General features: G+C 43.8%; 1 protein-coding gene across 1 annotated transcript in view; it reads left to right on the top strand.

The window, feature by feature from the left end:
- Positions 1 to 22,691, top strand: part of dnah9 (dynein, axonemal, heavy chain 9) — a 162,337-nt gene that overhangs the window by 84,700 nt on the left and 54,946 nt on the right. Inside the window, exons 44-54 of the mRNA XM_031323915.2 lie at positions 1,206 to 1,413; positions 3,001 to 3,166; positions 3,811 to 3,913; positions 4,505 to 4,744; positions 10,077 to 10,238; positions 11,562 to 11,758; positions 13,710 to 13,872; positions 14,116 to 14,239; positions 17,132 to 17,274; positions 19,769 to 19,930; positions 20,191 to 20,424. Coding sequence (XP_031179775.2) covers positions 1,206 to 1,413; positions 3,001 to 3,166; positions 3,811 to 3,913; positions 4,505 to 4,744; positions 10,077 to 10,238; positions 11,562 to 11,758; positions 13,710 to 13,872; positions 14,116 to 14,239; positions 17,132 to 17,274; positions 19,769 to 19,930; positions 20,191 to 20,424 — 1,902 coding nt within the window. The remainder of the gene's footprint in view (positions 1 to 1,205; positions 1,414 to 3,000; positions 3,167 to 3,810; positions 3,914 to 4,504; positions 4,745 to 10,076; positions 10,239 to 11,561; positions 11,759 to 13,709; positions 13,873 to 14,115; positions 14,240 to 17,131; positions 17,275 to 19,768; positions 19,931 to 20,190; positions 20,425 to 22,691) is intronic.

Here is a 22,691-nt window from a genome sequence, read left to right as displayed (position 1 = left end):
ACAGGTTGTGTTAGAGTATTCAATATGCAGGGTTTTGGTGGAATTACACATATGTCATCTACTGGACTTATTCTTAAATTACATAACATACAATTTTAATAACCGATTAATAGTTTAGAACTGCACTAATTACTATTGTTATTTGACAACAGGTCAAATGACACATATACATATATATACAGAGTGAGATTTGAGAAAAAAAACAGAGGTGGGGGATGTTGATCATGCACAACAAAACAAAACATGCAAGAATGAAACCCCCCTTCCAATACCACCATGGATATAGAGGCACTTAACCAGCCATGCCAAAACACTGATTAATGAACTTCAACATCCAATATATCTCACGATGGAATAGCACAACGTGGTGTCAACATAAAACCTTATAAGCCAGAGAGTAGGAGCAGAGAGTTCACTATGCGAGTTCACTATGTGGCGAAAACAAAATACTTTCCCCCAGGAAACATTCATTTGTTCCTCGGGAGTGTTTTAATCCAAACCACCATCTTTTTCCTAAACTTCACGAGTCGTTTTGGTGCCTAAACTTAACTGTCAGCGCTGCACGACGCTCCACTTTTTCTGGCTAAACTCCACTACCACGGCCCCTGAAAGGAGCGTCATCTGGCGGTGCCTGTAGCCGGCTCACAGTCACCTATTGGTGGCTAAACAACCGCTGCTGGTAGCCGGCGTCCCGGAGCTCTGTAGAGGCTAAATACAACCAGCAACTGCTGCTTTTGATTTTATCGTTCTATGGCACTATAGACGTTACAGCGCTTTAGTTTTAAATTACTCTATTTTAGGTATATAATATATGTATATTGGTTAAGTAGCATTGATCACTTTAAAAAATAATTCAGCAGAGGCAGAAATATGTAGACCAGAAAGGGGAAAATCCCACACATCCCCCCCAGAAAATAGCACCCTGGTTATACAGTTTACGCATTATCATGTGGAGCTGGAGCATTAGACCCAGATATGTTCCTCAAAGACTACAACACTCATGTCATCAAGTCCCTGTCAGATCTGACAGCTGGTGATGGCATTTTCACATTTTATAGACTAAGCTATTCATGGAACAAATATTTGACAGATAATTTGATAGTCAAAATAATCATGAGTTGCAGTTGCGAACCCTGTAGTTAGTCTATTAATATCCGAACAGGGATTGTGCACGTGCTGAATGTATGTTTGTTTCCCATGTACAGGCGTGTCTGGTCCACACTACAGAGACCATTCGAGTTCGGTACTTCGTGGACCGCCTCCTGGAGCACCGTCGGCCTGTCATGCTGGTCGGGAACGCCGGGACAGGGAAGTCTGTTCTGGTCGGAGACAAACTGAGATCGTTGGACGCAGAGAAATACATGATTAAAAATGTCCCCTTTAACTATTACACCACGTCTGCTATGCTCCAAGGTAGGAACCGTGCATGGAAAATCTTTGATTCTGATTGGCTTGTTAGGGGCGTGTAAACGTGTGTCTTCTTGGCTTATGTACTCTTCCAGTTAAATCAAATGCAGTCTATATCCACGGCATTCCACTTCTGGGATTGTTCAAGTGCCGCCGGACATTCCGCCGGATGTCCCTCATTTTCGGTCAGATGTCCGTCCCCTTCCTCTTTCTTTGTGTTGGCGTTCTAAACTCTGGTGGATTTCTGAGGACTATGGTTAACTGCTCCTCAGATCTCTGCAGGGTAAATCCAGACAGCTAGCTAGACTATCTGTCCAATCTGAGTTTTCTGTTGCACGACCAGAGATGGCAAAAGTACTCACTTCCCGTACGTAGAAGTACACATACTTGTGTTAAAAAATAACACAAAATAAATATAAAAAATACTAATAATAAGTAGAAGTACAGATTTAACTTCTTTACTCAAGTAAAAGAAACAAAGTACAGGCTTGGAAATGTACTTAAAGTATAAAAGTAAAAGTAGCCTTGCGAATGACAACCATTTTTTATGCAAAGCTACCTGGACCACACAAATGTTACTAGAGTGCAAGCTGAGAAACGTCAGTGGACATGGAAAAAAGGCTCTTTATATGCCATTGCCTACATTTTCAATGGATATCTGCCAATAGGCCTAAAACATCAGATATAGTCAAATTCGATGGTGAATTCTTGAAAGCCAGCAGTTCGTGGTGTTTCGGTTGGCACAATTTGCAGCACATTCGCCAGGAGTCATTCTTGATGCCTACTATCTCAAACATCTCTCTCAGATAAGGCCAAGGATGATTGGGAATGTCTTGCTGCCTGTCTGCCGAATCTCTGGGATCTTTGTTTTCTTCATTTTCAATCATGTTGCCGTCCATACTACTATGTGCTAACGTTACCGCCATCAAGTCGCAATGATTTGCTGCGAATGAATGCCACCGAATCTGTCGAGTCGTCTTGTGGTGGTGCGTCAAGTGCAACGTATATTCCCATCCAATTAGATTGAATTTGGTATTGATGATGCGAAAAATAATAACGGTAACTCCACTGAAATTATTTGAAACTTACTAAGTAACGAGCCAATTTTGTAAGATGTAAGGAGTAGAAAGTACCGATATTCGTGTTAAAAATGTAAGGAGTAAAAGTAAAAAGTCGGCACAAAAATAAATAGTAAAGTAAAAATATCTGAAAACTCTACTTGAGTACAGTAACAAAGTATTTGTACTTCGTTACTTCCTATCTCTGTGCACGACTAAAACAACTTTTGAACTTACACATTCCACCAAAACAAGTTCCTTCCCGAGGCTATTTTGCAGCGGCACCATTGTTCCGTCCGGCGCTTAGCACCACCCAAGACGATTGTGATTGGTTTAAAGAAATGCCAATAAACCAGAGCACCTTTTTCTCCCACCCCGGAATGCTGTGTGGACTAGCTAGACCTTCCTCCGCAGCGCTGTGGAGGAATGCGAGACTAAATCAAATGTCTCCACACCGACCTACTCTCTGACTCTAAACTACTACATTAAAATAAAAACCTTTCATTCTCTGCTCCTGTGTTCCTCTGCTACACAGCTGTGTTGGAAAAGCCCCTTGAGAAGAAAGCAGGGCGCAACTATGGACCTCCAGGCAGCAGAAGACTAATCTACTTCATAGACGACATGAATATGCCCGAGGTGGATGCATATGGAACGGTGCAACCTCACACACTCATACGCCAACACATGGACTACAACCACTGGTAGGGCTCTGTCATTTAAAAGCAGCTATGCAATACAATATATATGTATGAGCAAACATGCCTGTGGTGTTTAAACAGGATGACATTATGCATAAACTGTCTTTCTAAATGATTTTCAGAAAATACCACATGAGGTTGTCACTTTAATTACTTTATTCAGACAATTTCTCAATGTAAAATGAACATGGAAAAGGATCATTCAGATTCAGAGTGCCAGCAGCTGATAGGTGTAATAGCCTTATCATTCTAGTGAAAATGGCTTTAGTATTCAGACTGCCTCAGTATCAATGTGCTACAACTTCCAAAAAAGTCAAACGTGAGCACAATGTTGTATGATTCCCCTTAAAAGGATTTAGTTGCTCATCTCTCTGACATAGTGAGGCCATTCTGAACATGGTTCCACTGCGTCGGACGCAGGCTGACTGGCTTAGACACACTCAGCCCATTACAGATATGCTGGGGGGATTTCAGGTATGAAATTGAGAGGATGGAGGATCCTACTGAGCCTCGCCAGCTTAAGTGGGAGCTGAGGCGTCCATATCGGGGAATGTGCGTGTGTGGCCGGCTGTTTGTGTGCATGCAAAACTGTTAAATAATGTTTTTTTTCTGTGTGTGTGTGTGTGTGTGTGTTTGTGTACTCCCAGGTATGACCGTAATAAGCTGCTTTTGAAAGAAATACACAACGTTCAATACGTGTCCTGTATGAACCCCACAGCCGGCAGCTTCACCATCAATCCACGACTGCAGGTACAAACACACACACTCACACACACACACACACACACACACACACTCAGGTCATTATCTTCACTTGAGTTTCTGTGCGGGAAAGCCACTGGACGACATAATCTTCTGAACATAGCCATACTGAGAAATACAGAGAGAGTTGTGTGGAGCTGATAGTCTTAATTAGCTTTGTAGCAACTCATTTGTCTATGGCTTGAATGTAACTTTATTATTTTAAAAAGTTACGCACTAAAACTTTAAACCAATCACAATCATCTTGGGCGGTGCTAAGCGCCGGACGGAGCCACGGTGCCTCTGCAAAATAGCCTCTGGAAGGAACTTGTTTTGGTGGAACGTGTACGTTCAAAAGTTGTTTTAGTGGTGCAACAGAAAACTCAGATTGGACAGATAGTCTAGCTAGCTGTCTGGATTTACCCTGCAGAGATCTGAAGAGCAGTTAACCATAGTCCTCAGAAATCCACCGGAAAATAACGGGACATCTGGTGGTACGGAACAATCCCGGAAATGAAATGTCGTCGATAAAGACTAGGCTAGGGTTAGGTTGACCCTTGTTTGGAACAACTTGCTTATGCTGTATATCTCTCTCCGCAGCGCCACTTCTCTGTCTTTGCCCTGTCCTTTCCTGGAGCTGAGGCCTTGAGCACCATCTACACCTCCATCCTGTCCCAGCACCTGAGAGGAGGGGGCTTCAGCGCCGCCCTGCACAAGAGCTGCTCCACCCTGGTCCAGGTAGCCCTGGCCCTGCACCAGCGCATCTCCTCCACCTTCCTCCCCACCGCAGTCAAGTTCCACTACATCTTCAACCTGCGAGACCTCTCCAACATATTCCAGGTGAGACACAGATCCAAAACATGCAAGAAGGATTTATCTACACAGACATTCTTTCAGAAGAACGACCCCAGGTTAATCTTTTCACAATTAAAATGTCAGAGGTTACACTGAAAAAGTTTTCTTTTCATTACATTCCTCTTTCCATTTCCAACCAGGAGTTTTATATTTTGGACTTGATTTCCAAGGCTCTGCTTCCCACGAGGAAAGAGCCAGGCTTCTGTCACTAATTTCTCATCTAAATTATTATTGATTTAAGAGCTTGGTCTGAAAGCTAGAAATAAATCTGAAATAAGTGTAACAGAAAATATAATGGATTTGTACTTCCACGGGTGTTAGTGATGATTTAATGTATTTAAATGAATATAATATCAGAGCGCAAAGGCTGTCAGGGGAGAAGCTTTGGGGGCAATATTTCTGTCAAAATCCTCCACGGTTTCATGGAGGGCAGGCTCTCTCATTTAACTCAGTCTGTTGTATAATTAATGCTTTAAGCCACTGAGCTAGAAGAACTTCACATTTCATAATTCCATCTAGGAGTTTAGAAAGGCAGCTCCGAGTTTTTACTATACTACAACACAATGTATAAAACACATGCGTGTAGTAATGTGCTATTTCATATTCACCTTTTTAAAGCTGCACTAATTAATATTTTTTAAATTACAATGGATCGAATTAATATTAGTAATGCAAAAGCAGTTGGTCATAGTAGGTTGAAAGCAAAGAGAGATGTGCCAAATGTGGAGGCCGAGAGTGACAACAGAAAGACAATCAGAACTAAACCCCAAAGTTAGGGGGGCTTTCACACAGTTTGCACCTCTTCAGAACTAATCTCCGTCCATACTAAGAAGCCGGACCATTCTCGTACACTGGGCATGCGCGTGTCGGTGTAAACACGGTGTAAGGCTGATAACGCCCTGGACACGGGTATTGTTGCAAATCGCTCAAATAATAGCTTGCATCCTGCACATGTAGGCAGTAGTAGCTTTATAACATGCAGAATTTACCTGCATGAGAGCTGCTAGCATCGACAACGAGGTCATATTTGTTATCCGTGTTGACTTTCTTCTGTAAAAGGGTCACATGATGGGCGTGACGAATCAGGGAAGCACACGTCTTGACTGATAAAACCCAGTCAGGGAGCAAACGTGGGTGTCTACTTGATTGTTTTCAAAAGTCTCTGTTTCTGCCCGTCCAGACTAAAACGCAACCCTGGAGTTTTCAAACTAAAACGTGGTCAGCAGAGTTTTCTCCATTTTAGGGGCTCAGAAACGTCGGAGTAGTGTGAGCGGCAGGAAACATAGTAAACGTTTATCATTTTAAAACAAAAATGTATTAGTGTGGATGTAGCCTTATGCCGTCAGACCACCACTGTTTTAAGCTTATAGAGGCCTTACTGATGCCATTTCACTGCATCTTGAAGTATGTTAGAATATTAATATTTCCTGTATGACTTCTGGGTTTTAGCCATTGTAATAAGTTGATCCAGATTTGAGCCATCTGCAATTTGAGATGAAGCATAATTACCATCCCAAAGCTTAAGCCCTGATGACCCAGAGACTTACCTTTCTGACCCTTGATCACACACATCACTGCCATGAAGCAACAGGAAGTTTTGCTGCACCGTAAAACTTTGAAGCCAGCATTTCAAAAGGCCGTTCATTCTTTGTTTTTCTTCGGGCTCTGCACAGCTTGACTGGACATCCGAAGACCACAGAGAGGAAACATTGTCAAAGCTTTCTCGCTGCTCCTCTCTCCAGCCAGAGAGAGAATACAAAGAAAGCCAGAAAGGGACTCCTGGTGCTTGTTTGAAGTTTTTCTGCCTACCATCTTCAGTTCACAGCTCTGCCTCAGCTGTAATTCCCCCAGCGTACCTCTGTGCTTTGCACCTTCAGAAGTGGCGAGACAGTACAAACGCTTCTGCTAATTTCAAGCATGAGGCCTAAAAAGTTGTCACTCAGTGTTTTCTGGCTTTGAATTATCAGATGTTTTGCCTCAGCAGAAATAATTGGGGGACTTTTTTGTGATTCACTTAATTTTTTTAAACTTTGGAACTTGGAGAAGTAGCCAAAGACAACCGTCTCATTATAATCAACTCTAATGCCAGGAAACTGAGCTCAGAGACTCTGTGTGAGCTTGCAACACACCTTGTAAAGGTATTTTTAAATGTGACACAAGGAGCGGGTCCAGACAACCCTCAAGGTTGCATCTTTAAGAGAGTATTGTTGCTGTTATTTGCTGACAAAATTCTCTCTTCTAGGTTTGTGTTGGATAGTAAGATGGAGCTAATGCCCAGCTTTTTTTCTCCACTACTTTCTCTACTTTGTCTCTTACCACTTACTTTGTTGCAGTACTCTGTCTTTCTCCTCCATACTCTGTCTCTCTACCTTCTCCACCAATGGGATCATTATGATGCCCTTTGGATGTTAAATTAGACATACTATAACTTAAGTATAGTACCCAAATTCCACTTATAGGGCAAGACAAACAGTTTGGCATCCAACCGAGAGCATTGTCAAAGAGCTCTGTTTGCTAATGTTCATTCTCTGCCATGACCAGCGGGCATATCCGAGGGCCTGTCTTCCCCATGTCAGCCTAAATGAGCTCCTCGAAGCTCAAGAGGCGTAGGAGGAGATGGGAGAAAGATGGACGTAGTGAAAAGGAGGACAGAGACAAGGGAAAGAGAAAGAAAGAAAGACAGTACATGAGACCTGTGATGCCGAGAGACTCTGACTGTACTGACTAAACAATATGCCTGTATGATGTTCCATGGATAGTCAGCTGGGTGCATTTGTTAGCAGGGGAAGCATTGTTTGGGGCTCAGAGCATCTGTCAGGGTATGAGGGAAGCTCGCCCGCTGCAGACGGCCCCACAGACAGACAGACGGATACATGCCGACACCCACAACTCTCTAATCGCTCTCCTCTGAGTTGAACAAAGCAATGAAAGATCAGGACACAGAGGATGAGATAGTCTGCCAAACTCGGCTGGAGAGAAGGAAAACAAAGTTCTCTCTCCTTCTCAGTTTGTCAGCGCTGTGCTGTTTGATTGGTACAACGAACAGCTAAGCCTGCGAGTCGACTCTTATATCAAGTTGCCATATGGTATTTTGTTTTGTACACAATAAATGTGGGATGTCATGATTGACACCAAGCAATGAAATGGAGGAGAAAGACACAGATCATTCACACATACTCTGGAAAACATTTAGAGTAGCGATAATTCTGGCTCAGTTCGAATCTTCAATACGCACAACCATGCAAATATTCACACACACAGGCACACCACCCATCTGCACCATTACACAGTGGATTTAGCTCAGATATGAAGGCGGATCAGATTCAGCTGGCTTTACCCCCAGAGATGGTTCTGTTGATTGGAATAACTTCTGGGGCTGGAAGCACACAACATCTGCTTACCTCTGCCTCTGCCTCCTGGGTGACAGTGCGCATAGGGGAACAAACAGTGCCCAGGCGCCTCTTTGTCCCCTTCCTCATCCTATACGGCACCTGTTATGTGAGGCACCCAGATAGTGCAGAGTTCTGCCTGACTGCATAATGAATGGCCCTGTGGGAAAGCCGACACGTCACACAGGCCTGCTCTAGAGACACATTAATCATCTATCATCCACTAAACACTCATCTGCTCATTGTCATCATTCTCTCTTTTCATTTTGGTTTTTTTAAGGATGGAGAGAAGTATAAATTACAAACAGAAAAACACTATTTATTCTCAGACAAGTTAAGGTGCATTACCCCCACCTAGAATAAGCTCACTGATCTGCTCGGGAGCTTTTAAGGAAATCCATTGGCAGAAAAAAAGTTTTGATGTTTGCAAGTTCTTTCTTCAACTCATTTAGGACTATGTCCTCTACAGCTACAAGCCCCGGACAGCCCCGGCCCAATTCAACTACCATTTATGATCATATATATATATGAGCATTATAGCGGACACAGGTCTGCTAACCACTCCCCACACCAGCCTTCAGTGTGGCAGCCCCCAACATCTGGAACTCTCTCTGGGAGAAATCTGTAATGCCACATCCCTGGACGTATTCAAATAACTCCTCAAACCCACCTGTTCACCACAGCCTACAGACTCGGTTAAATCCGGTTTTTCGTGTTTCGTTCTATTTGTGTGTTCATTGTTTTGCCTTCATGTAAAGTGGCCTTGGGTCCTTGAAAGGCACTATAAAAATACATTACAGATTTTATTATATTCTTATTATAGCCGTCAATAGCCACCACCAATTATTTTTAGTCACTCAATCCAGATTTTACAAATGTCTTAAAACCATGCTGTGGTCAATTGAGGAAGTGCAGACGTTCCTCTGCCGATGAAAGGATCCAGAGAGAGAACACACTGTGTTTGTGTCGTGTTGAAGATGATGTCACGGCAGCTTCATGTGCCATCGCTATGGCGATCAGCCGAGAATCCCGCCTACACTGAGGCGGTACTATCTCCAGTGGAAAAAAAGTAATGGCAGCAAAAATGAGTCAAACTGAGTTGAGTCATACCATGCAGCCTTCCGAAATTTAGCATTAGTTTGGTCATTTCCTACTCTGTATAATAAATCCCATTCTCAGTGTCAGGCACTCTCTTTGTTGTCTCCGTTGGACTTGATTTGCGGTATTTTATGATATTTTATATTCTGTGCTATATTGACTGACGGTTCATGTCCTGTTTTTGTCTTGTGTGTCACTAAACGTACATCTTTTAACCCCGCCCACAATCTTTTCCTGAACCTAACTAAGTGGTTGAACCATGGTTGAAAACTAGAGGACATAGCAGCAGTGATGTCACCCATTGGTTTGTGGGCTGCTGTTTTGAAGCCTCGAGTGTCACCATCTTGTTTTTTGAAACCAGATGTCACGGCGTTTTTTTTAACTTTATTTTTCCATATTTCTGCAAACAGAATACAGACAGTACCGCAGCAATGGATAGATACATCAATAGAAAATATACATTGGAGAAAGGCAAGTGAAATTGCATACAATACATCCATGTAGCACAAAGCTATATGTATACATATTAACTAAAGTTAAGTTAGAAAGAACGGAACAAACCAAAAAAGAGAGAAATGCAAAAAACAACAGATGTGACGAGAGGGTGGAGCTGGGGAGGATGAGGCAGCTAAGTCAGTGTTGTTTATAGTTGCAACGGGGCCATTATTTTTTGAGTTTCTTTGGCACACCTACTAACATCTAGTTCACTTAATAGCCATTGATTTACCCACAGTGACTGAGCTGTGTTTACCTCCTTGTTGCGGTGTAAATGAGCCAAATCAGCCTCTGGAATCAAACTCCAAACCTTCATCTCTCCCCTCTCCGCCCAGGGCATTCTCTTCTGTACCGCAGAGTGTCTGAAAGCCCCTCCAGACCTGCTAAAAATCTATCTGCACGAGTCCAACCGGGTCTACAGAGACAAGCTGCTGGAGGAGCAGGACTTCCAGGCATTTGATAAGCTGCAGGCGGACACAGTGAAAAAGTTCTACGAGGTGAGAGTTTTACAAAGTTCAGCAGAGGAAGAAAAAAGGGGGGAGGCTGGAGGATGTGGGGGAGGAGGGGGAAATCATTAGGCTGCCTGCTTTGTGTCTGGACCTGGACATCAGTGGCCAACACAGCGAGGAGAAAGAGGAGAGGAGAAAAAGGAATGCTGGGGGCAAGTAGAGGGTTGAAGAGAATATTAATCAGTGTGGTATGGGGTCTGGCTGTCAGGGTCTGCGCTGTCAGCCCGGCAAATTGGAAAACATTTTAATGGTTTTCTGTCCACTGCTCCCCTCACTACCTCTCTACTGGCTCTATGGCATGCCACAATGAAGAGCCTGACATGTATATGTGTACACACACCCACACACAGAGAGGGAGATAGAATAATGCTCACCACTCCAGAATATATTATTCAGTGTTTGCACCTTCTGTAAACTTAGGACACTTTGCCCCTGTGCCACAGAGCAATATGCAGCACGCTTTCTGCTATTTTTACATGCAAACAAGAAAGCCTTTAGATACTGTGGAACTGTGAGGAAGTGCACTTGATACTATGACAATGAAGACTGCACCGGAACACAATATAGATGTGAATTTTTAACTAAGAGACATACACAATCTCTCCAGTGAAATATTCGGGGCCCAACAGTTGCCAGAGTGATTGTATCGTAACTTTGTTGTGTTGACAATAAAGTTTATTTTCTTATCTAAGGGAGAAAATGAACTAGGTCACCCTCTGCACAGCTGTGATATTTAGCTGTGTTCCTGACTTCTTTGTTTTGTTTCTTTATTTACACGTATAATAAAAAGATACAATATATGATTTGCAAGGGAATGTGAAGGAGAATTGCCTAAAAACCCTCCAGGGGCTTGAAAAGTGGCAATCTCCAGGCAGCATATTACAGGAAATAATCACGTCTGTGTAATATACACAACCTGGATGTATCCATCAATAATTTTACACACACATCAATAACGCTGATTCATATTACATGCAAGTCTACACAAACAGCATCATTAGCAGACTAAGGGTATAGCTTCATGTGACATGGCCAAGTCTTCACCAAGAAAGACAAAGGAGAAAATAAATGCACATAGAAAAAGAAAAAAACAAGCAATAATCATGATAGGCCTTTAAATGTATTTAAAGGAAGATATTGGTTGGTTAAAATAAGTTTACTTTCAGGACTCTTTTAAAATGCTGTGAAGACCATTTCAAACAATTTAAAGGCAAAGAATTCCACTAAAAAATAATGCTATGCGGACAGGGGTAGTGTGTGTAGGTCTGTATGTTTACCACTGCAATATGCGTGTGTGCGTCCCTCCCTGAGGACATGGAGGAGACTCTGGAGCAGACCAGGGAGATGAACCTGTTCTGCCACTTTGCCCGTGGGCTGGGGGAGGCCAGGTACATGGCTGCCGAGTCCTGGAGCAGCCTGAATAAAACCCTGCTGGAGGTGCTGGACAGCTACAATGAGGTCAACGCCACACTAAACCTAGTGCTATTTGAGGACGCCATGGCTCACATGTGAGTGCAACTTTTGGAACCCCCAGGGACTGTGTGGGGGGGAGTAAAGAAAGTAGTAAAGAAAAAGTGTGTTTTTTGTCACTTTCTTTATTGTCTGTCAAGGATTTACAGTTCTATTTTACAGACTGTCAAAAGACAAGCAAATCTGTTCAAAGTAATCCAGCATGCATCATGACGGCTAACACAAATGTAGAGGACAGGTTCGATGTGCTTCAGTCTAAAAATGTTTAAAACAAAACAAAACAAACTATTAACCCCTCTAACATCTACTTTTTTCTTTAAATTGCCCATAAATTGGAAAAGCAACCCTTGTGCACACTGATATTATCATTTATTCTTTATCACTTAACATTGAAGCTATTTGAACATTGAAGCAAACTCAACACAAACTCCCTCTGACTGACGTGTACGCTAAAGTGTAAGCTGAAGCGTAAGCGATGAAAGCAGTTCAAGTGTAACAGTAGAGATCCATTTGACCGTGCGACGCTTCTGTCGCGCCGCGCTCCACTCTATTCCTATGGGTGACGTCAAGCGACTTCAACGTGCACGCAAAGCATTCCGGGAAGGCGGCGCTGCATTTGAAAAAACGCTGCGCGTCCAAAAGCTGGCTGATGCCCATCTTTATGCAAATTAATCTGTTGAACGCGACGCGACTATCCAGTAGAAGTAGACGAAAATCTTTTAAACTGACCTTTGTCGATCTGAAATAAAGACAGATTCAGCAACTGCATGGCCTATTTCTCGCTTAAAATGTTTTCAGAAACACGTTTCGGTGAACTATTTTCGTAAAATACGAGATCGTATTCTCAACGAGCCACCATGACAGTCTGTTGAAATTCTCGAGAAGCTAAACCCACGTCAGGCGTTCGTCCAATCAGCTGCCGGTCAAGGGCGTGGAGCATCAACCATGGGTGTATGACGTTGCGACACCACGCTTCAGTCGTGTCAGACAAATGGATCTGTACCGTAAGAGATAAAATCAGCCGAAGTGTCAGAGATAAAAGCAGCTGAAGTGTAAGAAACAAAGTGTCAGTTGAAGTGTTAGGGAAAGTTGAGGCGTGTGACTGTACACATTGAGACGTTGACGATCAGCTGAGAATCCCGCCTACACTGAGGCGATACTATCTCCAGTGGGAAATCAAAGTAATGGCAGCAAAAGTGAGTCAAACTGAGTCGAGTCGTACCATGCATCCTTCCTAGTTTGGTCCAAAATCACTCATTTACCACTGTGTATAATAAATCCCATTCTCAGTGTCAGGCACACTCTCTCTCTTCGTTGTCTCCGTTGGACTTGATTTGCAAATATTGCACACCAAAAACATACAGTATTTGCTGTATTTTATGATATTTTATATTCTGTGCTATATTGACTGATGGTTCATGTCCTGTTCTTGTCTTGTGTGTCACTAAACGTACATCTTTTAACCCCACCCACGATCTTTTCCCAAACCTAACTAAGTGGTTGAACCATAGACTGTAAAAATAGAGGACATAGCAGCAGCCATGTCACCCATTGGACAGTTGAAGTGTCAGGGAAAGTTGAGGCGCGTGACTGTACACGTTAGGACGTAAGTAGTGACAGCAGTTGTGTCAGCTGAAGTGTGTTGTATTGCATTTGGCAACAACCTCAAATGAAGCAACACAAATGAAATGGAGGCAATTCATTTTAAAAATGGACACAAGAGGACCATTCATCGTGTTTTACTGAAGGCACAAAGAGTCTCCGGAGCACAGTGATCTTTGATACATTTGGTGCTGGTACATCTGAGTGGTGAAGATGGTGATGACAGGCGGTATAAAGGCAGAGAGAGGAGACACAAACTACCTGTGTTTGTTTGTCTGATGAGTCAGAGCTTGTCTTTAAATGGCTTGCCTCCCCCTTCCTTTTTTTTTAACGGTATCTCACCCTTCCATCTTTCCCTCCCCCGACTGTCTTCACCTCCATATGTAGCTGCCGTATAAACCGAATCCTGGAGTCTCCGCGGGGGAATGCGCTGCTGGTCGGAGTGGGCGGCAGCGGCAAGCAGAGTCTGACCCGACTGGCCGCCTTCATCTCCAATCTGGAGGTTTTCCAGATCACCTTGAGAAAAGGATACAGTATCGCCGACCTCAAGGTTTGAGGGGGATTACATTGCAAAGATATACCACACTGCAAAAAAAAAGCATCCATCTGAACAGCTTAATTAGTCACATATGAAGTATTAAAAGATTTCAATGTAAACACAGAGGTGTATTTGAGTGAAATACCTGTCCTGGTAATCCACAAAGTGACTCAGGCGTCAAGGCAAAATAACAGCCCAATCTCATTATGTGTGTCTCTCTCCCACTCCATGTCTTTCTCTCTCCCTGTCACCCAGAGTGACCTGGCATCCCTCTATATCAAAGCTGGCGTGAAGAATATTGGCACCGTGTTCCTAATGACTGACGCCCAAGTGGCAGACGAGAAGTTCCTCGTTCTGGTCAACGATCTGTTGGCATCGGGTAACAGCCGGATTCCCTAATTACTGTGTGTCATGTTTTTTTGCGAAGAGAGAAATGTTTTTGCTTTGCCACGGCCACAAATCACTGTGGTGCCATTTCTGCAGCATCACCTATCAACTACAACACATCATTGTGAAGAATTGCAAGCAAGGCTGGATTCACATCCAGATTTATACCTGACATTTGAAGGCTGCCATACATAGCACCATGTAAATGAATATAGAGCTATTCTCAATATACTAATGTTGGCAGTACAATAGTTTGGCAGTTAGTATGCACAAATGAATGTACATATCATTTTTCTATAGCACTGGAAATGATGGCCTAAACCAACAGATAAACAACAACTTTGGCACACTACTTTCAATTTAAAATCTGAATATATAAAGCAAGAGCATGTACTTCTAAAAGGAAAAAAAGAATCCAATCTCCCCCTTATAAATAAAAATAAATAAAATACTTCCTCAGTTCAGTACATTCGGGAGTTTGCTGCAGCAGTCTGGTCTGATATGACCAGTGGCTTGTGGTGGCTAATGTTAGCTAATTTTAGATTGATATTGCTGTAACTGACATTACTGAGTCAGTTTGTTGACTCTATGACTCCTCCTGCAGTTACACTGCGTGTTACAGTTGATGCTAGAAGTGCAGAACACAGTGTCAAAACTCCACAGCAAAGTGACTTGTTTATGAACCCGCTGTCTGTCTACGTTCCATCACCTCAATAGCAGCACGTATCACTGTTGTTCAGATGTAATCAGTGCAAACATTTCAAATGTTAAAAAAATATGATAAGAGAAATTAAGTACAGTGTTGACTATAAGATAACATTTTAATAACCGCTCACAAAGCCAATAGTAGTCAGCACAGTAAACATGCCAGCAGATTAGCTCGCCGGCAGCAGCACAAGCTCGCCTACCCCCACAGTTGTAAGGAATAGCTGCCCATATCTACAATTCTTTTTCCAGGTGCTCATTGACTACAGTTTAAACCAACAACCAACTTTCAGAGTATTATTGGCAATACTGTGATTACTGTGAAATTACTGTGCCAGAGGTTGAAATATCATCTATTAAATCAGCATGTTTCGTTGATTGTTGTGAAAATGATTAAATGAACTGCTGCCAGCAGCTCAGCAGCATCTGTGTCGAATGAAAATGACGTCAGTGGGACAGTTAGCTACTGCTTCCCAAACAGAAACCAGCTGACCTGAACACTGTCAGACTGAATAACTAATCAATCTGGTTATCAGACTAGGTTACAGTAAAGGTCCGGTTTTATCTTTTGCCCTAATGTTACACCAGATCCAGCCTGTAGCCAACCAGAGGGGCATTAGGGCAAAAAAAAAGAGCACATCTGAACTTAGATCAGTCGAGATAGTTTCAGGTGGTGTATATATGTCGACAGTCCTTTCTCTGCTGTGACTCGAAACAGATCTTTGCATTTGCACCCAAGCCCTCTGTATGAACTCCTGCTGCCACCACCTCTATTAACACATAGATTTGATAAAAGAGTCTTAAAGGCTACATTTACAACGCTACGTCTTGGTTTTTACGCGTTAAGTTTTGAGCCAAAAGTGATCTCCGTGCACCAAGTGTGTTTATCTCCAGTAGAAGAACTAATCTCTGTTTAAACTAACACGCCCAAACCTCATATCTCACCAACATTCTGGTATACTGGGCATAAACAGGAGGCAGTGTGGAGACTCCGCCCACTGCTGGTAGTTGTAGTGTCGGTGTTGCCAAAGGTCTCCGTTTGCGGCCGTTGAGACTGCAACACAACCCCGCAGATTCCAAACCAAAACGGATCAGAAGAGTTTCCAAATATCTCCGGTTTAGGGGCTCGGAAACGCCAGAGCAGGGAGAATGAGAGGGGGAAATGCCAGAGCATGGGGAATGAAGGGGAAACGCCAGAACAGGGGGAATGAGAGGGGGAAATGCCAGAGCAGGGGGAATGAGGGGGAAACGCCAGTTCAGGGGGAATGAGAGGGGGAAACACCAGAGCAGGGGGAATGATGGAGAAACGCCAGAGCATGGGGAATGAAGGGGAAACGCCAGAGCAGGGGGAATGAGAGGGGGAAACACCAGAGCAGGGGGAATGAGGGAGAAACGCCAGAGCAGGGGGAATGAGAGGGGGAAACCCCAGAGCAGGGGGAATGAGAGGGGGAAATGCCAGACCATGGGGAATGAAGGGGAAACGCCAGAGCAGTGGGAATGAGAGGGGGAAATGCCAGAGCAGGGGGAATGAGGGGGAAACGCCAGAGCAGGGGGAATGAGAGGGGGAAACACCAGAGCAGGGGGAATGAGGGAGAAACGCCAGAGCAGGGGGAATGAGAGGGGGAAACCCCAGAGCAGGGGGAATGAGAGGGGGAAATGCCAGAGCAGAGGGAATGAGAGGGGGAAACACCAGAGCAGGGGGAATGAGGGAGAAATGCCAGAGCAGGGGGAATGAGAGGGGGAAACCCCAGAGCAGGGGGAATGAGAGGGGGAAATGCCAGAGCAGGGGGAATGAGGGGGAAACGCCAGAGCAGGGGGAATGAGAGGGGGAAACACCAGAGCAGGGGGAATGAGGGAAAAACGCCAGAGCAGGGGGAATGAGAGGGGGAAACGCCAGAGCAGGGGGAATGAGAGCGGGAAACACCAGAGCAGGGGGAATGAGAGGGGGAAACACTAGAGCAGGGGGAATGAGAGGGGGAAACGCCAGAGCAGGGGGAATGAGGGGGAAACGCAATGTAGCAATGTAAATGTAGCATAAGTTCAGATCCTTAGAATATAAGTCAGTTCTAGAGAGTTCTCACCCAAGTTTAGCTCTCTAACAGAAACCAATCACAATGAGTGCTTCCCACGATCTCAGTGGTCTTCCCAGTGGTAACGTGGCTGATTTCATTAATTCAAGGAGAGATTCCTGACCTGTTCCCAGACGACGAGGTGGAGAACGTCATTGGCAGTGTGAGGTCAGAGGTCCGCGGCTCGGGACTGATGGATACAAGGGAGAACTGCTGGAAGTTCTTCATCGACCGGGTTCGCAGACAGCTCAAGGTGAACCAGTCAGATAGTCAGACAAGTACAAAAAGCTGTGTGTGTTCTGCATTTCACCTACTCATCATCCAGAAAAGGTTGTTATCCTTGGCTTTCCTTCCAGATCCTGTATATGATCTTAATAAATAGCATGCCGCCTCACACTGTAATTGACCATTCCAAAAAAAAAAATAAATCATACCTGGATAAACATCTGGCTTTGTGATGAGCCTTTCCCTCGACACGTTTCGGTGCTGACATTTTCAGATGAACTTGATTGCTTTCGGAGGCAGTCGACGACATTAGAATTCACCAGCATTACCAGAAAAGCCGGCATTTAGCTGCAGATAATTTTATCAACGTGTATCCGCCTTGTTCCCCCTGGAGAGAGAGGGATTCCAGGGGGTTGTTCATCCTGTCATTATTACAGTGTGCACCACCACCACCCACATCCTCCACCCCCCGCCTCGCTCCCAGCTCAAGCCTCCCTAGGTTGGAGAGGGAATAAATTGGGAAGGCAATCCCATGGGCACGAACTTGTAAAGAGTGGATTTCTAACAATTTGGCTGTCTGGATGGACAGGGTAATGTCAGTAATCTGATTCAGAACTATCTGTGCACGGTGAGCACAGGTTTAAATCCTGATCCAAACATTTAAATCACTATTACAATCAGACCTGGGAGCAGTGGTCCCAACCTGGCTGTCATTAAAGGACTCTAAAGCGGTTGCGAGATGATTACTGGATAGGAAGTGTAAAAACACACACCTTATGTGTGTTGGTTTGTGATGATTTATTTATTTGGAAACTTATTTGGTAGCATATTATGACCTAAATCCTTAAAATGGGTTCCACATTATCTGGGGAACCTCAGGTGGTATTGTGGTTAAAAGGTGCACAATCCCAAATGAATGTTCCCTTTATTCAAATATCCACAAATGAATTGATACATGGCAAACCTGCTGCCAGGTAGTATAGCACTACTGTGGGGAACAAACTAAGATTCTGTGCGTATTCTGCTGTGGGCATTGCACTTGATGGATAGTTGTATTGGGGTGTAAGATAAACCCATACATTCTGTATACAGCAGGCATAGATACAGCTACAATGACTCAAAAACACTGATTCAAATTCTGTGTAAATTGACGTGTCTGTCTTATGGATTGTGGTCCATGTATCTATATACATTAAATAGTCTGTATACTGTTCCAATTTCAATTCTGTTTAATTGATAGTGTCAAATCCTAACAGAAGTTATCTCAGAACCCTTTACAGATAGAGTAGGTCTAGACCACACTCTATAATTTACAAAGACCCAACAATTTCCTAGCCTCGTGAGACCGTCCTGATCTCACGAGCTCCAGTTTTCCACTGGCAGATCAGTCTGGCATCTTGAGACAGAGAACATTTGGAGCCGTTCGCCAAACGACCGACCAATCAGCGTTGGTTTTGAGGCAGGTTTAGGTGTGACGCTACGAGAAGTGACTGTTCAGTCTAAACAACATGGCGGCTTCCACGGATGAGATCAGCGCAAGTTTTATCTGAATTAGAAAGTATTCCTTCATTGAAAGAAGAGCAAAAAACGGCACTGGAGGCTTTTCTCGGAGGAAAAGATGTTTTTGCTCTTCTCCCGAATGGTTTCGGCAAGAGTTTGATATATCGTTGATCTGATTGGTTGATTTGGCCCGTCTATCACCAACATAGGTGGTGATAGACAGATGATTGATCCAATCAGCTAACCAGTATTTTCGGCCCTTCCCAAAAGTTCTCCAACGGGAAGTTCCCAGATGGATATGCCGAGCAAATGCGAACCAATCCATCTGGTGGAGTCAGGTTAACAATTTCCCCCAATAGCAAGCATTTGGTGCGACAGTGGCGAGGAAAAATGTTCCTTTCCACAGTGCCTCTAGGGGCCCACAGCTCATTTTTGCTCCAGGCCCCCCTGGTTGAATACAAAGAATGCTGTGGCCTTACGGCAGCTTCAGTGTGTAAAGCCATTGTCACAGGAAATGTAAGATAAGTTTGCAGCTCCTCGCTTATCATCAGTCGTGTCTTTGGGTGTGCCTTCTGCATGTTTGTTTCTAATGGTATCGAGCATCTGGCTGAGCTTCTCAACAAGCCAGCTGTTAGTCTCCAACAGTGAAAATCAGTCTGACGCAGCCCACAGCTCAAAACACTCTTTTAATTCACATGCTTGCTGGAGGCTTTATTTGCTTAATGATGTAGCTGCAAATAATTAATTCACAGTTTCCTATTTCTTCCTCATTAAAGGATTTGTTTGGGGAGTTTTTCCTCCCCTGAATCGAGGGTGTCGTATGCTGTACGGATTGTAAAGCTCACTGAGGCAAATTGTGATTTGTGATATTGGGCTATATGAATAAAAATTGATTTGACTCGACCATAAAGAACTAATCAGAGCAGGACTCCCCTGCCTTTCAGTGTGCCTGTGTCTCCAGAACATGACTGTGATCCGGCTGCTGCATCAGTAGTTTTGACCTGGGTGTGCTTGTGTTGCAGGTGGCTCTGTGTTTCTCTCCTGTGGGCAGTAAACTGAGGGTCCGCAGCAGGAAGTTCCCTGCCGTGGTGAACTGTACAGCGATCGACTGGTTCCACGAATGGCCGCAGGTGGCGCTGGAGTCGGTCAGCTTCAAGTTCCTCCAGGAGGTGGAGAATATCGAAGTGAGAACAGCTCATACGTTAATATACACACAGGGATGAAGCCACCCACAAAAATGATGTTCACTCTCCGAAAATATCATTTCAAACGTCAGGCTCCGCGACACAAAGAATGTGATATTAATTTCAAAAGCCGAAACCAGAAGCCCTGAAAATTAAATTCCGGAGCCCAAGCATCAGGAAATATTGCTTTCCAGCCAAATCTGGACAGTCATCTTTTATTAATGTGAAGTAACCAGTTCTGTGATTTATAACTCTTGCAGCCCCGGGTGAAGGAGTCAGTCAGTAAATTCATGGCGTACGTCCACATGAGTGTCAATCAGACTTCCAAGGAGTACCTGGCAAACGAGCGACGCTACAACTACACCACGCCCAAGTCTTTCCTGGAGCAGATCAAGCTGTATCGCAGTCTGCTGGGTCACAGGAGCAAAGATCTCACCACCAAGATGGAGCGGCTGGAGAACGGCCTGCAGAAGCTCAACAGCACCTCCGCTCAGGTACTGCGCACTTCTCACACTCCACCCTGACCCACCGTAGCACCGTACATCTGTAACGTCTTTGAAAATCTTTTTATTTTTTTTATCCTACCTAATTCATTTTCTAATTTCTAGCATTTGGGACCCATGACCCCATATTTACATCCCAGAATTCCCATGACTAGCAGTAGAAGTGGATTGCAGTAATAGTGGTAGTACTATTAATAGTAGTAGTGACTGTAGTAATAATGGCAGTAACCATTTTTAAAACTGTACAAGGTTACAAGGTTCATTTATTTGTCATTTTAAAACACAGGGTTGCACAGTGAAATACAAGTTGTAGCCTCTTCATGACTCACACGTAGAGAAAAGTAATTGTAGTCGTAGTATATAATGTAATAGTAGAGATGCACCGTTTACAACTTTCTAGGCCGATTCCGATTTCCGATTTTCTTTGAGTTAGGCCAGCCGATACCGATTTTAGCCGATTCCGATTTCATTTGTTCTAACCACTTTACAGCACACACAAATATTTATTTTCTATCTTTTCTTTAACAGAACATTTTGCACAGAACATAGAAACATTTTTGAACAGATAATGGATCACTATAAAATAGAACTATATAAATTACTCCTGGTGTGGGAAATTCACACACATCTAAAGTGCAATGTTAGAACCATTTCCTTCCTTTCACATTCAATATCCAACTAAAAAAATGTGATTTTGGTTTTTGGTGTCGTCCCTCCACGCCCTACTCTTTCCTTGCAGGTGTTGCATATTGCAAACTTGTTATCTTCTGCACACACCCTGAAGAATTTCCAAACAGCTGCAGGTTAATTCACAAGGTTCCCTACATGTGCGAGAATAGCGCTGACATGCGCTTCACACTGCGAGCGGGTACGCGCGACACACGGTGGAAAAGTTGAGAGAAAGGAAAAAGAGACCGTGCTGTCACGTCTGTGTGTGCATGCGTCCATGAGAACTGTAACTCGTGTAACTTATGTTGTCAGTTAATTGTAGCGTTGACCGGCATGAGATCGGCATATGTCAGACTGACCTGGCGGTCGCCGGTCATGGCCGAGCACGTGAAAACCGGCCAATTCCGGTCACCGGTCTATTGGTGCATCTCTATATAATAGCATTATTAGTAGTAGGGGTTATCTATCCATACGCAGCCAATCATCTTACTGAGCTATACGTAGATCAGAAAAGTACCTGGCTGACTTTTTGTCCTTTATTTATTTTGTCATGAGTAATGTTTATTTGCATCATTTGATATTTCCCTACTTGGATATCTACACCTGGATCCATTTGTCCAAATGTTTACCATCTCCACACCTTTGCAGAAGAGCGCTATATGAATAATGCAACACAAGGTCTGAGTGTGAAGCAGCCCTAATTATAGTGGCTCTAATACACTGTGCAAGTGGATGGAAAACCACACACACGTCATTTCACCCCTACATACTGTGCATCTCCACTGCTTTGCATAAACATGCCCACACAAACCCACTCGCACAAAATCACACACATGCACAAACACCCCTTACACATAAGCGACATCAATGTGTTCAAAGCCGCAGTGTCCTGTGTTTTTCTTTCTCATTGCCATTTTACTGTAGGAGGTAGCCAACACACACACGCACGCACGCATGCACACACACACACACACACACACACGTATAATGGCTGTATGGTAATTGAGAAGGCTTCTAATTAGAGAGCACAGCCTTTACAGCAGCAGGCCAGCATTACTGCACCCTGTGCTTGTTGGTGCATCCACACTGATGGCTGCGCTACTCTAAGTTATTTAACATTCTGTGCAAGAGAATATGTAGCAGACCAGGGGCTGCTGTGCTCATGGTAAACAAGGAGGGTTAAAGTGTGTGTGTATGTGTGTGTTGGGGGTTGTATGAGTCATCTGCTCCCCAGAGGACACATTAGTTCCATATTGTTGTCCTCCTTAATTTGTGAAGGTTGTGTGTGTGTGTGTGTGTGTGTGTGTGTGTGTGTGTGTGTGTGTGTGTGTGTGTGTGTGTGTGAGACACGGTGTGTTGGTGTGTGGATTCAGTGCACCACGGCGCATGCCCACTCACATAAACTCTTAAACACTCACACACATCTGTTTTTGTGACAATGTAGTAGTACAAGTATAGTTACAAAAAAGTAGAAGCAGTAGTAGTACTAACAATACTAGTCTAGGTGCGAGTAATAATATTAGCAGTTATCAGTCACCAGTGTGGTGTTTAAATGGAATCACTTCAACCGGATCTCTAACCAATCAGTT

Source organism: Sander lucioperca, chromosome 5 (genome assembly GCF_008315115.2).
Source record: "Sander lucioperca isolate FBNREF2018 chromosome 5, SLUC_FBN_1.2, whole genome shotgun sequence".
NCBI classification, from domain to species: domain Eukaryota; kingdom Metazoa; phylum Chordata; class Actinopteri; order Perciformes; family Percidae; genus Sander; species Sander lucioperca.
The sequence above is the reverse complement of the archived record's forward strand: the minus strand, read 5'-3'. Positions and strand labels throughout refer to the sequence as shown.